The sequence below is a fragment of the Myotis lucifugus genome, unplaced genomic scaffold, assembly GCF_000147115.1.
Source record: "Myotis lucifugus unplaced genomic scaffold, Myoluc2.0 scaffold_185, whole genome shotgun sequence".
In the NCBI taxonomy this organism is placed as follows: domain Eukaryota; kingdom Metazoa; phylum Chordata; class Mammalia; order Chiroptera; family Vespertilionidae; genus Myotis; species Myotis lucifugus.
Window position 1 is genome coordinate 1439802 of NW_005871233.1, and position 17412 is coordinate 1457213.

The 17412-nt window shown below is 54.2% G+C and overlaps 2 protein-coding genes and 1 pseudogene across 2 annotated transcripts; 2 read left to right on the forward strand and 1 right to left on the reverse strand.

Annotated features, from left to right (window-relative positions):
• LOC102437911 overlaps positions 1–5146 on the forward strand; it is a 23285-nt pseudogene extending 18139 nt beyond the window's left edge.
• Positions 5147–7540: 2394 nt separating this feature from the next.
• Positions 7541–9940, reverse strand: LGALS7 (galectin 7). The gene is made up of 4 exons (XM_006096672.3): positions 9830–9940; positions 9333–9421; positions 8378–8579; positions 7541–7716 (listed from the first exon to the last, which is right to left on the reverse strand). The coding sequence occupies exons 1-4, from the start codon at positions 9842–9844 to the stop codon at positions 7603–7605; spliced, it is 420 nt and encodes a 139-aa protein (XP_006096734.1). The 5' UTR covers positions 9845–9940; the 3' UTR covers positions 7541–7602.
• A 3768-nt stretch (positions 9941–13708) lies between these two features.
• On the forward strand, positions 13709–16183 carry LOC102441638 (galectin-7). Its single transcript, XM_006096675.3, has 4 exons — positions 13709–13893; positions 14300–14388; positions 15142–15343; positions 16008–16183. Exons 1-4 carry the CDS (start codon positions 13879–13881, stop codon positions 16119–16121), a joined length of 420 nt encoding a protein of 139 aa, XP_006096737.1. The 5' UTR covers positions 13709–13878; the 3' UTR covers positions 16122–16183.
• The last annotated feature ends 1229 nt before the right edge of the window (positions 16184–17412 follow it).

A 17412-nucleotide genomic window follows, 5' to 3' on the forward strand; every position in this document is an offset into this window, starting at 1 on the left:
GGTGTCTGAGCACTGGGCGCTATAGGATACAGTCTGTGTCCTATAGGGCCCAGTGGCTCAGACACCTGAGCTGGGCATTCCAGGTGAGTCCTTGTGTGGGCTATGTGCACAGTCATAATTGAGCATCACTGGGAGGAATTGACCTCCAGGCCAATTGGCTGTGAGGACCAGCTGCGGCTACATGGGAGAGCTGCTGCACAGGAAACACCCCTATGGATCAGGACTTGCATCAGCGAGGCTTTGGTGCTCACTGAGTCTGACCATTGAGTGTCACTTGTGGATGTGTAGGTTGTAATCTGCTATGCTCTGAAGCTGTTCAGTGGGTACATTGGTTCCAGAGCCTCCAGGGAGATGCAAAGTCAGCCACTGCCTAGGGCCACCCTGCAGGAGCTACTTGTATGGGGCTTGGAGGTGCCCAGGCAAGGCCCAGCTGTGAAACAAGGCAAGCTGGTGCTAATGTAGGGTCTTGGGCCTTATATTGATAAGGTCATGCTAACCCAGCTGCAGTTTGTTTGAGAGATTTTAGCAATGTCTGAAGCCTGACCAAGGACAGGCTATTCATATGCAAAAGTCACTGCAAACAGATTGGGTGGGGTTATAAATTGGATGGGGCAGGCTCTCAGGGAATCACCAGGGCAGAGCAAATAGATATGGCTGACATTCAGCCCTGTGACCAGGGAGGTCTCAGCATGGGAACAATGACCCCTGCGAGTACCTCCATCTGGAAGAATGCCGCCCCAATTTCCTGCCCTGATGCCAGACAATCCAGTTCCTCCTCGTATGTGTCTGGGTCCCCCAGAGCCTCGCCCTGGTGTTGGAGCTCAGAGGAAGCGGGACCTTGTGTGTGTTGGTCCTTTAAAAGGAACACCTGAGTCTCCAGCAGCCTCTGTGTCACTGAGCCCCAATCCCCACTGAGCCCATAGTTATGAGGACTTCACTTCCCAGCTCTGGGAGCCTAGGATGGGGGTCTGGTGTGGGGCTAGGACCCCTTGCTCCTCATAGGTGCCTCCACAGAGATGATCTTTCTCCCAATTAAAATGCCAAATGTGGGTATCGGTACAGCCAGTTCCATGCCTCCGCCCCTCCTACCAGTCTCAGAGTGCTTTCTTCTTTACTTCTCTAGTTGTAGGACTTCCACTCAGCTAGCTTTCAGGCAGTTCTGGATGATGGTTGATCTGTATTTTAGTTGTAATTTTGATGTGGGTGTGGGAGGCAATGATATAGGCATTTACTTCTGCCACCATTTTGGTTTTCTCGGCCTGTAATAGTTTTTCTATAAAGAAGTCTGAGTCCTTCAGCCATGTTCTTCTTCGAGATTTTCTCTATTCAGTTTTTCTTTAAAATCCATATGAATTTTAAGATGGATTTTTCTATTTTGTCAAAAAATCATTATTAACATTTTAAGAATAGTGTCTCCCAGCCCATTAAAATGGAATGTCTTTTCATTTATTTATGTCTTTAATGTCTTTCAGCAATGTTTTCTTATTTTCATTGTACGTCTTTCACCTCCTTGATTAATTTCTAAGTAGTTTATTCTTTTTGGTGCTATTATAAATGGACATTGTTTCCTTAATCTCATTTTCAAATTCTTCATTATTAATATTGGAAAATGCAATTGATTATTGTATGTTGACTACATATCCTGGACTTTGCAAAATTTGTTTAACAAGTTTTTTGTTTTAACAATTTTGGAGGGAATCTTTAGGGGGTTCTATATATAAGGTCATATCATACATATATGATATAGATTAATACTATATATATTTTAAGTGACAAATAAAAAGTTTTAAATACAGTGCAAACTTCAGTAATTTTCCTGAGCCATTTATGAATAAGTTGCCAACACACTGCCTCTTCACCTTCAAATACTTTACTCTATTTTGTTCAAAAAAGAGCATCTGGGCCACTGACTTCTCATTCACTCTCATGCACCAGAGGTGGCACTGGTGCCAAGACATCCAACCACGAGGTCTGCCAGGAAGCCAATCACGCTGGAAACTGGTACACAGCCTCCAGACCGCAGCTGAACGTGCCACTAGAGGGTTGGCTTTCACAAGTACAGTCTACGAAAAGACCTGCTAGAGCATTGCTGCACCCATGCAGGATATACTACTGTGGGCTTTGTGCTACTCATGCTTATAAACAAGTGGATCCATTACCCAGAGAATTTGCATTCTCAGGCCTTCTTGTCTTGTGCTCCTCTCTCCATGTGCACTTTCCAATGTAGATATATATAGAACACCTCTGTATGACCTTCATATTGATAAAAAGATTTACAGGGGCCTTGGCCAGACAGCTCAGTTGGTTAGAGCATCCACCAGCTACAAGATTGCAGGCTCGGGGAGAACCAAGATGGCGGTGTAAGGTACAGACCTGTGCGTGCTGTCTCCCACAACAACATCGAGACTACCAACTATAAAAGAACAGCTGTCATTCAGAACCATGGGAAAGCTGGCCCAGTGGAAGCTCTACAACTGGAAGGGAAGAAAGAAGAGCATTGAGACTGAGTAGGTTGTGCAGAGGCTCCAAGAGCGGAGTTACGGAATCGCGCGCCAGGCTGGCTGCAACTGGATGCGCGGTTTTTTTCAACCAGAAGGGGATGCAGACTATCAAATCCACTGAGCGTGGTTGGGGCGGGATACTAAGCTCCCAGAACCCTACGGGGAGAAGCGGGACAGCCTTGCAACGACCCGGAGATCGCGAGTGGCTGTCTCGCGGAACTGCTCGCCAGCACTCAGGGATGCGAGTTGCTGAGTCGCGGAGAGGCGAATAGACGCAGAGACGCCATTGCCCTTGGCCCCGCCCTGGTGATTCCCGGGGACCCCACCCTACTCAAATTACATCCTCAACCAAGCTGTGCTAGTGACACAAAGAGAACCACTGACGCTTTTGCAGGCCACCCCAGCAGAATGCAGATTTCAACTCCTCGCATACATAAGGGACACAATAAAGAAGCAGAATCAGGTTCAGAGGAAGCTGGAGCCGGACACAGCTGGGCCGGCGACGTGGAACCGCTGTACCAGCAAACGCACAGGCAGGCACAACAGATCCAGTCTCACATGGGATACTGGGAGACAGCAGACAGGCAGTCTGTGCACTTGGTAGAAAATGAAATCCAAGCAAGCATACCAGATATTCAGCCACCAGGAACGCCTGGAGATTTTGTCCAGCAAGGAGCCGCCCAACAAAGGACAGAATGCCAAACTTCGTTTCGCTGAGACGGCCCCCATGAGGCCGAGGCGGCCCCCAGAGGGCTGAGGTGGCCCCCGAGAGGCTGGGACAGCCCCGGTGAGGCTGAGGCGGCCCCGGTAAGGCTGGGACGGCCTCAGTGGGGGTGGGACAGCCCCGGTGGGGTTGACACGCCCCAGTAAGGTTGAAACAGCCCCAGTGAGGCAGAAATGGCCCCGGTGAGGGTGAGACGGCCCCGGTGAGGGTGAGACGGCCCCGGTGAGGTTGAATTGGCCCCGGTGAGGTTGCAGCGGCCCCAGTGAGGTTGCAACTGCCCCGGTGAGGTTGAAACGGCCCCGGTGAGGTTGAAATGAGCCCAGTGAGGCTGAAACGGCCCCAGTGAGGCAGAAATGGCCCCGGTGAGGGTGAGACGGCCCCGGTGAGGGTGAGACGGCCCCGGTGAGGGTGAGACGGCCCCGGTGAGGTTGAAACGGCCCCTGTGAGGCTGAAATGGCCCCGGTGAGGTTGAAACGGCCCCGGTGAGGTTGAGACGGCCCCTGTGAGGTCGAGACAGCTCCAGTGAGGCTGAGATGGACCCAGTGAGGCTGGGATGGCCCCGGTGAGGCTGCGACGGCCCCGGTGAGGTTGAGACGGCCCCGGTGAGGTCGAGATGGCACCAGTGAGATCGAGACGGCCCTGGTGAGGCCGAGACTATCCCAGTGTGGTTGAAACGGCCCCGGTGAGGTTGAAATGGCCCCGGTGAGGCTGAAACGGCCCATGTGAGGTTGAGACAGCCCATGTGAAGCTGAGACAGCCCCGTGAGGCTGAGACGGCCCCTGGGAAGCTGAGAAAAATACCACATTAACTCACTCATTTATGAATAATAAGAAACATTATAGACTGATGAACAAAAATGGATACAGAGGCAGAGCAGCATTGAGCAGAATGTCAAACTACAGTGGGAACCCTGGGGAGGTTGGGGGGAGTAGGAGATCAACCGAAAGACTTATATGCATGCATATGAGAATAACTAATGGACACAAGACACTGCGGGGTGGGGGAAGCCGGGGGAATGTCAAGGGGGAGAAAAAAAGGAGACATGTGTAATACTCTTTGTAATACTTTAAGAAATAAAATTTAAAAAGTTAAAAAAAAGATTGCAGGCTCGATTCTGGTCAAGAATCAACCAATGAATTCATTAATAAGTGGAACAAAATTGATGTCTCTTTCTCTCTCTCTCCCTCCCCCTCTTCTCCTCTCTAAATAAATAAATAAAATCAATAAATAAAGATTTAGCCCTGGCCAGTGTGCCTCAGTTGGTTGAGCATCCTCCAGTACACTGAAAGGTTGCTGGTTTGATTCCCAGTCAGGTCACATGTCCAGGTTGTGGGTTTGATTCCTGGTCGGGGTCCATACAGGAGGCCACTGGTTGATGTTTCTCTCTCTCTCAAAATCAATTTTTAAAAAATGAAGTTTGTCTTCTACTAAAATATACATATGGAACTATGGAAGACAGGAATGTTTGAACGCATGTCTCTGCAGACAGATGAAGGAAAACACAGTGTTGAAATGCATTTGCCTTACATAGCTAAAGCCATGAAAAGCTATAAGATGAGTTTACCATTATTTCTATCCTGGTTGGAGCTCTAAGTGAGTCAAAAGGATGGAATTTGGAAAACTCTTCAGTAAATATCTAGTGGATCCTGGTAATCTCTTTGTGGTTTCTTCTGATTTCTGCCATTTGAGTCAAAGTTTCCATTACAGTTACTATGATGAATCCCAGAAGGAGACTTATAGAGTCATTGAACATCTACATAAAATGGATATGAATATAATAAAACAATTAGACCTTGTATCTTTTAGCAATTACTTGAAGAAATACAATAAAACTATATGCAGAAGATATCCCATTGGGGTGCTATTGAATGCTATCACAGCACTCCAAAAGAATGGAATGAACATGATCTTTTTCTTTTGAATTATGCCAGTCAAGTCAGTGTGGAAACTGGTGAGTTATGCTGCTGGAGCACTCACAGTCCACTGAAGCTCTGATTCCTCAGGGATGCCACCTGCACTTACTCGTACTGTTCCAGGTCTCAGCCTAACCCTTACCAATATTCTGGTCCTGGTTTGGGGGATTCTGGAACCTCAAACCAATAGAATTTTCTTCTTTTCTAATAGGTGTAGGTCTTCTTTAATTTCAACTCATTAAAAAATACTTTATAGTTTAGAGCAAGGGAAGGAAGACTGGCATGGAATATTTTTATTTTTAAAAAATGGCAATGTGCCCAGCTGGTGTGGCTCAGCGATTGAGTGTCAATCCAGGAACCAAGAGGTAGCCAGTTTGATTCCAAATCAGGGCATATTCCTAGGTTGTGGGCTCCATCCCCAGTAGGGATGCATATAGGAGACAGCCGATCGATGATGTTTCTCTCTCATCGATGTTTCTATCTCTCTATCCCTCTCCCTTCCTCTCTCTCTAAAAATCAGTAAAAACATATTTTTAAAATAGTGTTGAATGCAAACTATAATATAAAATAAAATAATTTTTAAAAAATCGATTAAAAAACATATTTCAAAAATGGCAATGTAATGGCCCAGTTGTGGCAGTTTTAAAAAAAAATAACCTGTATTTACCATACCCTGAACTTGCATTCTGCAACTTATGCATGTATATTCTGCTTTCAAAAGAGTTTTGCAAATTGTACACAAACTCAAAAGGTGGGAGCTTTTTAATAATGAAATTGCATTTATAAATTACTTGTATTAGAATATAATAAATCTCCAGTTATAGTCAATTACTCCCATGTTGTGCAACAGATACCTTCTATTTTGGCTGCTAATAAAGGGCTACACAACTCAAAAGAAAGAAAATAATATTCTGCACTATATACACGGTAAAACAGAGGTGAAAAACAGGAAATTAACACATAGGTCACTACATAATCACTATCTGAAATTTGTACTGTATGGATGTTATTTTTACAAATTTATTTCAATGTTCAAAAACTACATGACACAGACAAACTAAAAATTAATTCACATAAGCATGATTCCTGAGTACCAGGGAATGCCAGACTTTCTCAGGTTTCCTACTGAACAAGGGGGACCCCTAACTCCAACTGCCCACCCAGAAATATATTCAGAAGAGAGGGCGGTACAGGTGGACCTTCTATTTTGGTTGCTAATAAAGGGCTACACAACTCCAGCCGCTCCCAGGCTTCGGGGTCCCACAGGATTTACCCTCCTCCGCGGGAAACCCAGGTAAAACAGGCTCCTGCAGACGGCTAAGATGGCCCTGGCCGGTTTGCTCAGTGGATAGAGCCTCAGCCTCCGGACTGAAGGGTCCAGGTTCCATCCCGGTCAGGGCGCATGCCCGGGTTGCGGGCTCTATTCCCAGTAGGGGACCAGGCAGCCAATCAATTATTCTGTTATCACGGATCTCTCTCTCTCTCTCTCTCTCTCTCTCTCTCTCTCTCTCTCTCTCTTCCTCTCTGAAATGAATAAAAATACAAACAAATAAACAAACAAAAAGATTGCAATGTCCCTAGCGGCCAAGAGGGGATGACAAGTCACTAACTTCCCGAGGCGCCAGGCCCAGGGCGTATCGTGCTACAGCTGGACTCCCGGGTTCCATCCACAGCCGATCCGAGAGCCTCTGGGAGGTTGAGGGGCCCAGGACGCTGGCGTGGTCCCGGCTACCCCCATCCTAAAGGCCACTTGGTGGTTACCCAGCGACCCCCCCCCCCCTCACACACACACCAGATAATCACCCCCTTGGAGGTCGGGGGTGAGCTGAGCGAACGCTTCCCTTCCCCTCCAAGAGCCACGTGGGAGAACCGAGGGGGAGAAGTGTGGGCATGGGGCCCACCCCCGGAACCAGGAGCTCAGCCTATTGCGTCCCCGCCCCCTCCGGAGGGAACCTGCCACTTAGGTACGCGTCTGCCCCGGGGCGCTCGCGGGTGGGGGATTGTCCCGATGGGAGGCCAGCGACGCCCCATCTGCTCTCCAGCCCCGCCACGCCCGAATGCCTCAGGCACCCAGAGGCCAGGGAAGCACCGAGAGGTGGGGACCAGAGGGTAGGAGCGGAGAGCTGATAGATTTCAAGTACCATCTCCCCGGTCCGGGCATTCAAGGACCAAGCCTGTGGTTTTACAAAGTGTGGCTGCCAGACCGGAAAACCCGCCCCTGCAGATCGCGACCCTCCCACCGCATCAGAAGGCACCTGCCTCGCAGATCCCGCCCGGATCCGCCCAGGCCTCCGCCCAGGCCTCCGCCCCCGCCTCCGCAGCGGTCGCTGTGCGCCCCCAGCCCGTGGGCTCCGATCTGAACTGCTTCCCCGTCCTCGGGAAGGAAACACTGACACACACCGTGCAGGCGCCCAGATGAGGGGCGAAGACTTTATTGCCATCAGCTCCAGGCTCCGGCGGCGGCTCAGAAGACCTTCACCGACTCCAGCTGCACGTCCCCGCCCACCTCCAGCAGCCGCACGCGCGCCGGCGGGATGCGGTAGCGGAAGTGGTGGATCTCCGCGTCGCCCACCACCGCCTGCGGGGCCGGAAGGCGCTTCACTCAGGTGTCCGGGGCCACCATGGGCTTCTTCCCACTCCCTCCCGCGCCCGGTGACCTCCGCAACCGCGAAACCCGCCGGCCCAGGGCCCCGACGGGAGGTGGGCGGATGTTCCTTCTAACCTAACCCCTGGTCCCGAGGGTGCCACGAGGGACCAGTTGGCACCCGAGTGCTTTGTGGGTGTTGGAGTGCCTGTTGTTGGCGCGGACCCGGCGGCCGCTGCCTCGCTCCGGACGCGCAGATTTAAAGTGGCGAGCGGCGGGGGGCTGGGGGGTCTGCAGCGACCGCTCCCTCCGGGACGTGTGCCTGTGCCCTGTCTCCCAGCCCATCCCCGCCCCTGTCCCGGAGCCCCGGCGTCAGGTGCAAATGAGCAGGGAGCGGGGTCTGGGGTGGAAGTCGGGCCAGCCTCTGCGGGGGACACCCGCGCTCCGGGCACTACATTCGTGCTCGCTTTGCCCTTGTCCCTGCACACACCTGTCCTGCAGACGCCAGGAGCGGGCACCACGGGAGGGAGAGACTGAGGACACCTGCCCAGCTCTGTCCACGCCTTTGCTCCCCCCTCCACCAAGGGCCTGGCTGGCCTTGCCCAGCCCCAGGAGGGATGTGATCCCGGTGCCCATCCCTGTGGCAGAGACACACCTTGAAACCCTCTTCCGTGGCGATGAGGAGCACGTCGAAGGGCTGCCCACGCTGAAAGGGAAGACCGTGGCCGCGCTCCTCCTGGCCCCAGCCGCCGCGCTCCTTGGTGTTGAAGACCACTGTGGACTCGTCCATCCGGGGGTTGAAATGCAGCGCAGCCTCGGCGCCCTCCTCCTCGCTGCACAGCAGGTTCACGTGAAACCTGGGGAAGGGAAGGGGGTGGGGAGTGGCCAGGAGGAGATGTCAAGAGCCATGAAGCACCCAGACCAAGGCCAAGGGCCAATGAATTAAGACTCGCCAATGAACAAACCCAAGTTTACAGGGACCTGAGTATGTCACACCCCACAGAGGGAGGGGCTGTGGACTGGTACAGGGAACCCAGATGCCAGGCAGGCCAAACAACTTGCTGCACACACATCACCCAGCAAGGACTGTGATGCTGTGGCCTGGGTTGCCTTCATGCCCACAGAGCCTGGGAGTTGGCAAGGAGTCGTGGTGCTGATGGCCAGGGTGCTCGTGATTCCCAGGATGCCCCCAGTTCCCAGAGGGCTGGGAAGGCTACCAGGGACCCAGTGGTCACAGGCACCCTAGGTCCCAGGAAGCCATACAATTGATTGCTTAGGCTCTCGGATGCCCAGGACGCATCCAATCACGGGACACACTCCCAGAGTTCCTCGTGACTCCGTTTGGAGGTCCTAGAACTATAGGTAGGAGGCCTGAAATGGTCTTGGAACCCACAGATTCTTAGGGACCCGGCTCCAAAATCAGGGGACACATTTGTGGGAACACCAGATTCCAAAAGGTTGGTAATGGCCTGGGGATTCCAAACCCTGGCGGGCAAAGGTGGCCCTGGGGCCCTCACCTCTGGGCTGTAAGAAGCCAGAGCCAGCTGGGCTGAGGCCTCCTCGCACCCCCACCCCGTACCTCTGGAAACTGGGTCCCACTGGAGTCTCACCTGCGAGCCTTGTCGGGGACAACACCACGAATTCTCATCACGGTGCCCACTCTGACCCCCTCGGGCAACGAGGTCTTGTGTGGCACGTTCTGCAAGAGTCCGAGCGGGAGGGGATGAGTGAACCGGGGTACCAAGGTGGTGAGACAGATGGGTCAGCCCAGGTAGAAAACCACCAGGACCCAGACCAGCACAATCAGAGAGGAGAAAGGCACAGAGGGAAGCAAAGGGAGTCAGACACAGGCAAAGAGTTGTTAAGGGAAGCACTCAGGATTAACAGAAAAATATTCAGGGAGAGAAGCCAAGGGGACATGGGAGCATCGGGATGGGGGTGGGTGGGTCCACCCAAAAGGCAGCCCCCGGACACTTCACAGCACAGCTGACCGACCACCCACTTTCTCCTCTGAAACAGGAGACTTCAGCCAGGCCCCAGCCCCTCCCCTAGGCTGGTGCAACCTTGGGTCCAAGGCCCCCCAACCCTCAGACCCTAGAACACTCACAGAGCTCCCTGCCATGGCTGGGACGGTGGGACAGACAATGGTGGTGTCAGGTATGGCTGCTGGGACCTTAAGTTGAAAGCAGGTGTGGCTGGGCCTGATGACTCACCCCATGTCTTTCCAAATCCACCACCCACACCTGGCACAGACCCTGGCCCTGGGGCCAGGGTGGCCCAGCACCCTCTTCCTGGGGCCTCTCACCCTTCCCTCCATCCAGGCCCTTTTCCAGCCGCCATAGCCCAACACTCTAGAGAAATCCAGGCTAGGAAGGGTGGGGGTGGGGTGGGGGGAATGCTGAAAGGTGGCTCTGAAGACAAGGAATAGGAAGGGTGGGGGAACTAGGCAGAAACCCCTCCTACAACCTAGCAGCCCTCCTGCAGGTCTGCTCGAGCATGGTAGAATGGCAACTTTGGGTGGAGACAACCAGACTCAGCACCTGGTCCACACCTCCCCCCACACCCCCAGGCTTCCCAGGCACTCCCCACCCCTCTCACCACACAGGAGGCTCCCCAGGTGCTGGTGGAGCCAGTGCCTTGGGGACAGAGGATGGGCAGCTGCACTTAGAGGAAGGCGCAAGCTCCCCGTTTGGTGGTGGAGCAAGCGCAGGCTTAGAGAGGGGCAGCCTCTCCCCAAAGGCCTCTCAGTCAGGAAGGGCCCTGCCTGAGCTGGAGTCCAGGGCTGTGTGCCAAGGGCATGTCATCAGACTTTAAACATCGAGGACAGTGGGGCTTGACGTTATAGGACCAACTGCTCAGGGTGGAGAGAGTCCCAGTGATGGACTCCATGGCTCTTACCAATGAGGTGGCCATGTCTGGTCCCTGTCTACTGCTACTGTATCCCAATGGCACATCTTCACCCAATTGCCTCATGTGGATGCACATTTCTTCACAGGCTGCCAACCTGCAAGTCCAAGCTTGACTTTGGTGTTGGGCCAGATTAATTCAGTCTGCTATCAGCTTGGTTTCTGGTTTATTCCTGATAGCTCAGATGTGCGCACCCTTGATGATTCTTACTCATTTGTGGAGATTATCTTCACATCAGTGCTGGAAATACATTTTCGAGAGCATGGTTCTTCATTTTTAAACAAGTAGTGAATGTACTTATTCACAGTACTGTATTCTCAAGCTCTACCTCACACTCATAAGTCGTGCGGATCTAACAGAATACTTCACCGAGTTTTGTCCAATACACAGGAGACCTGGGCAACCACCACCCCAATCCAGTTTCTTCCAGTCCCCGAAACAACGGCCCCCTCCACCCGCCCCAGGACACCATGTCACTGCTCAGCATTCAACAGCCTCCAAGTTCATTTGTCATGACATGAAGAAGAGCGGTGGCCAGCAGGCTGAGTGTGTTGGCTTCTGCAGCTCCTTCGGGAAAGAATTCTGCTGCTTGTACCCACGGTTGTTGTAGGAGTTGGATTCCACGCTCTGTCAACGGCAGTTTCTTGGAGACTTCAGGCTGCTTTTGTTCACAGCGGAGATAATCCAGGGACTGCTTTGGTTTTGTAAATGAATTTTCCAATTAAAAAAAAATTCTAAAACCTGACGTTTTTCTTAATCGAGGAAGCCTTAAGTTCTATTTATAAATATAGGAAGTAATCCTTTTCTGTTGTGTTTTCTTTTTTGCTTGATAAACTGATTTTGTTATACTTTCTTACATATTTTAGGCTTCATGGGAATTTTGCTTTAGATTAAATTTGAAGTATTTCCATCGTCCAAAAAAGTCTCCAAGTCATAATGAATTCTTGTAATTTTCACGCTGTGGTTGTGAATACCTGTTGCTCCTCCTCTGCTTCTTCCTTTCCTTCCTCTGCTGGACTATTGGGTCCTACAGCCTTTAGGTGGGTGAGCAAGGGCTGCCTCCTTAGGGGGCGGAGCCCATGGGGCCTGAGGGGCCACCTTTTCCCTGGGGGCTGCATCCAGCTGGGGCGTCAGAGGAGCAGGTAAGGAGCGGGCTGACCCTCAGGGTGTGAGGTTGGAGAGTAAGGAAGGAAGCAGGAGAGGGGGTGCCCAGCCCTGAGCAGGGAAGAGGTTCAAGGGTGAGGCCCACTGAGAGGTACTTCACCCAGCAAGGCCAGGAGGGGTCCCCTGGGGAAGAAACACTGTGTGGGTGCAGGATGGCAGACCACTCATTGGAGGAGGTACAGATAGGGAAAAGGGGAAAGACCATGAATATGTGACCTTGGAGTGGAATCAGAGGAATACTTCTGAGCTAATGGTTTCATGAATTGGTCTTTACTTGGGGGTGGGGCCAACGTCTTTTCTAAATGAAGTTTTTATTATGTTAAAATATAAGTAATGGAATATTCACCTTGTAACCATTTTTGAATGGGCTGTGGTTCACTCTGTGCGATTAAGTACTTTCATATTGTTCTGCAGCCATCCCACCATGCATCTCCAGCTGTTTCACCTTCCCCACCTCAGCTCTGTTCCCACTAGACTTAGCTCCCCACCCCTGTCCCAGGCCGTGGCAGACACCGTTCTGCTTTCTGTCCTTGTGGATGTGACTACTCCAGGGACCTGGTATGGATAGAATCATACAGTAAACGCTGTGCTGTGACTGGTGAGTGTATATACAAACCAAAGCAGTCCCTGGATTATCTCCGCTGTGAACAAAAGCAGCCTGAAGTCTCCAAGAAACTGCCGTTGACAGAGCGTGGAATCCAACTCCTACAACAACCGTGGGTACAAGCAGCAGAATTCTTTCCCGAAGGAGCTGCAGAAGCCAACACACTCAGCCTGCTGGCCACCGCTCTTCTTCATGTCATGACAAATGAACTTGGAGGCTGTTGAATGCTGAGCAGTGACATGGTGTTCTGGGGCGGGTGGAGGGGGCCGTTGTTTCGGGGACTGGAAGAAACTGGATTGGGGTGGTGGTTGCCCAGGTCTCCTGTGTATTGGACAAAACTCGGTGAAGTATTCTGTTAGATCCGCACGACTTATGAGTGTGAGGTAGAGCTTGAGAATACAGTACTGTGAATAAGTACATTCACTACTTGTTTAAAAATGAAGAACCATGCTCTCGAAAATGTATTTCCAGCACTGATGTGAAGATAATCTCCACAAATGAGTAAGAATCATCAAGGGTGCGCACATCTGAGCTATCAGGAATAAACCAGAAACCAAGCTGATAGCAGACTGAATTAATCTGGCCCAACACCAAAGTCAAGCTTGGACTTGCAGGTTGGCAGCCTGTGAAGAAATGTGCATCCACATGAGGCAATTGGGTGAAGATGTGCCATTGGGATACAGTAGCAGTAGACAGGGACCAGACATGGCCACCTCATTGGTAAGAGCCATGGAGTCCATCACTGGGACTCTCTCCACCCTGAGCAGTTGGTCCTATAACCTCAAGCCCCACTGTCCTCGATGTTTAAAGTCTGATGACATGCCCTCGGCACACAGCCCTGGACTCCAGCTCAGGCAGGGCCCTTCCTGACTGAGAGGCCTTTGGGGAGAGGCTGCCCCTCTCTAAGCCTGCGCTTTCTCCACCACCAAACGGGGAGCTTGGTGCCTTCCTCTAAGTGCAGCTGCCCATCCTCTGTCCCCAAGGCACTGGCTCCACCAGCACCTGGGGAGCCTCCTGTGTGGTGAGGGGGGTGGGGAGTGCCTGGGAAGCCTGGGGGTGTGGGGGGAGGTGTGGACCAGGTGCTGAGTCTGGTTGTCTCCACCCAAAGTTTCCATTCACCTGCAGGAGGGCTGCTAGGTTGTAGGAGGGGTTTCTGCCTAGTTCCCCCACCCTTCCTATTCCTTGACTTCAGAGCCACCTTTCAGCATTCCCCCCACCCCACCCCCACCCTTCCTAGCCTGGATTTCTCTAGAGTGTTGGGCTATGGCGGCTGGAAAAGGGCCTGGATGGAGGGAAGGGTGAGAGGCCCCAGGAAGAGGGTGCTGGGCCACCCTGGCCCCAGGGCCAGGGTCTGTGCCAGGTGTGGGTGGTGGATTTGGAAAGACATGGGGTGAGTCATCAGGCCCAGCCACACCTGCTTTCAACTTAAGGTCCCAGCAGCCATACCTGACACCACCATTGTCTGTCCCACCGTCCCAGCCATGGCAGGGAGCTCTGTGAGTGTTCTAGGGTCTGAGGGTTGGGGGGCCTTGGACCCAAGGTTGCACCAGCCTAGGGGAGGGGCTGGGGCCTGGCTGAAGTCTCCTGTTTCAGAGGAGAAAGTGGGTGGTCGGTCAGCTGTGCTGTGAAGTGTCCGGGGGCTGCCTTTTGGGTGGACCCACCCACCCCCATCCCGATGCTCCCATGTCCCCTTGGCTTCTCTCCCTGAATGTTTTTCTGTTAATCCTGAGTGCTTCCCTTAACAACTCTTTGCCTGTGTCTGACTCCCTTTGCTTCCCTCTGTGCCTTTCTCCTCTGATTGTGCTGGTCTGGGTCCTGGTGGTTTTCTACCTGGGCTGACCCATCTGTCTCACCACCTTGGTACCCCGGTTCACTCATCCCCTCCCGCTCGGACTCTTGCAGAACGTGCCACACAAGACCTCGTTGCCCGAGGGGGTCAGAGTGGGCACCGTGATGAGAATTCGTGGTGTTGTCCCCGACAAGGCTCGCAGGTGAGACTCCAGTGGGACCCAGTTTCCAGAGGTACGGGGTGGGGGTGCGAGGAGGCCTCAGCCCAGCTGGCTCTGGCTTCTTACAGCCCAGAGGTGAGGGCCCCAGGGCCACCTTTGCCCGCCAGGGTTTGGAATCCCCAGGCCATTACCAACCTTTTGGAATCTGGTGTTCCCACAAATGTGTCCCCTGATTTTGGAGCCGGGTCCCTAAGAGTCTGTGGGTTCCAAGACCATTTCAGGCCTCCTACCTATAGTTCTAGGACCTCCAAACGGAGTCACGAGGAACTCTGGGAGTGTGTCCTGTGATTGGACGAGTCCTGGGCATCCGAGAGCCTAAGCAATCAATTGTATGGCTTCCTGGGACCTAGGGTGCCTGTGACCACTGGGTCCCTGGTAGTCTTCCCAGCCCTCTGGGAACCTGGGGCATCCTGGGAATCACGAGCACCCTGGCCATCAGCACCACGACTCCTTGCCAACTCCCAGGCTCTGTGGGCATGAAGGCAACCCAGGCCACAGCATCACAGTCCTTGCTGGGTGATGTGTGTGCAGCAAGTTGTTTGGCCTGCCTGGCATCTGGGTTCCCTGTACCAGTCCACAGCCCCTCCCTCTGTGGGGTGTGACATGCTCAGGTCCCTGTAAACTTGCGTTTGTTCAATGGCGAGTCTTAATTCATTGGCCCTTGGCCTTGGTCTGGGTGCTTCATGGCTCTTGACATCTCCTCCTGGCCACTCCCCACCCCCTTCCCTTCCCCAGGTTTCACGTGAACCTGCTGTGCAGCGAGGAGGAGGGCGCCGAGGCTGCGCTGCATTTCAACCCCCGGATGGACGAGTCCACAGTGGTCTTCAACACCAAGGAGCGCGGCGGCTGGGGCCAGGAGGAGCGCGGCCACGGTCTTCCCTTTCAGCGTGGGCAGCCCTTCGACGTGCTCCTCATCGCCACGGAAGAGGGTTTCAAGGTGTGTCTCTGCCACAGGGATGGGCACCGGGATCACATCCCTCCTGGGGCTGGGCAAGGCCAGCCAGGCCCTTGGTGGAGGGGGGAGCAAAGGCGTGGACAGAGCTGGGCAGGTGTCCTCAGTCTCTCTCCCTCCCGTGGTGCCCGCTCCTGGCGTCTGCAGGACAGGTGTGTGCAGGGACAAGGGCAAAGCGAGCACGAATGTAGTGCCCGGAGCGCGGGTGTCCCCCGCAGAGGCTGGCCCGACTTCCACCCCAGACCCCGCTCCCTGCTCATTTGCACCTGAGGTCGGGCCTCCGGGATAGGGGCGGGGATGGGCTGGGAGACAGGGCACAGGCACACGTCCCGGAGGGAGCGGTCGCTGCAGACCCCCCACCGCCCCGCCGCTCGCCACTTTAAATCTGCGCGTCCGGAGCGAGGCAGCGGCCGCCGGGTCCGCGCCAACAACAGGCACTCCAACACCCACAAAGCACTCGGGTGCCAACTGGCCCCTCGTGGCACCCTCGGGACCAGGGGTTAGGTTAGAAGGAACATCCGCCCACCTCCGTCGGGGCCCTGGGCAGGCGGGTTCCGCGGTTGCACGGGGTCACCGGGCGCGGGAGGGAGTGGGAAGAAGCCCGGGGTGGCCCCGGACACCTGAGTGAAGCGCCTTCCCGGCCCCGCAGGCGGTGGTGGGCGACGCGGAGATCACCACTTCCGCTACCGCATCCCCGCCGGCGCGCGTGCGGCTGCTGGAGGTGGGCGGGGACGTGCAGCTGGAGTCGGTGAAGGTCTTCTGAGCCGCCGCCGGAGCCTGGAGCTGATGGCAATAAAGTCTTCGCCCCTCATCTGGGCGCCTGCACGGTGTGTGTCAGTGTTTCCTTCCCGAGGACGGGGAAGCAGTTCAGATCGGAGCCCACGGGCTGGGGGCGCACAACGACCGTGGGGGAGGCGGGGGCGGGGGCGGAGGCCTGGGCGGATCGGGCCCGGATCTGGGAGGCAGGCGCCTTCTGATCGCCGTGGAGGGTGCGATCTCCTGGGGGGTTGGCCGGTCTGGCAGCTGCACTTTGCAGAGCAGAAGGTGGGCAGCTGTGACCTGGTGGAGTTTTGAGGGGCTCAAGCCTTCCCTGGTGCCCCCTCTGCGGATCTAAGGGAGCTGTCCCTCTGCAGACGGGAAGGGACCCCTTAGGCCTGGTCGGTCGGAGACCCGAGCGCCGGGAGGTGGAGCATGCAGTGTCTCCGGCCCCCTCACCTACCCCCTGGTCCCCACCTCTCCGTGCTTCCCCGGCCTCAGGTGCCTAGAGACGCTCGGGCGGGGCGGGGCTGGGGAGCGGATGGGGCGTCACCGGCCTCCCGTCTGCCCCTCCCCCCCAGGCTGACTTGTACCGAGGTGCCCTGCGAGGGGGCGGGACGCGAAGGGCAGGGCTCCTGGGTCCCCGCTGGTTGGCGTGCCCCACGCCCATTCTGTTTCCCCTCGGCTCCCCCAAGTGGTTCTGGACGGGAAGGGGAGCGTGTGCTCAAGGGCGGAAGCCCAGCTCACCCCGCCGGCCAAGGGGGTGATGATCTAGCATCAGGGGGTCCTTGAGTCACCGCCAAATGGCCTCGGGAGTCGGCTGTGGGTAGCGAGCGCCCTGAGCCTGGCGCCCCCCACCCTCCGCCGAGCGCGTCTGGCCTGTGCGTGGAGCCCCGCACAGTGGGTCGGGCCGGTGCTCGGAAATGTCCGTTTGTTCATCGGGCTGCAGGGCAGGGACCCGCTCACCCAACAGACCTCTCCCGTCTCTGGTGGCCGCTGCCAGCGTGGCCTCTGGTTTCTCTTCTTTCTTTCTTTTCTTTCTTTCTTTTCTTTCTTTCTTTCTTTCTTTCTTTCTTTCTTTCTTTCTTTCTTTCTTTCTTTCTTTCTTTCTTTCTTTCTTTCTTTCTTCCTTTCTTTCCTTTCTTTCTTTCCTTTCTTTCCTTTCTTTTCTTTCTTTCTTTCCTTTCTTTCTTTCTTTCTTTCTTTCTTTCTTTCTTTCTTTCTTTCTTTCTTTCTTTCCTCTCCTCTTTCTTTTCTTCTTTCCTCTCCTCTTTCTTTTCTTCTTTCCTCTCCTCTTT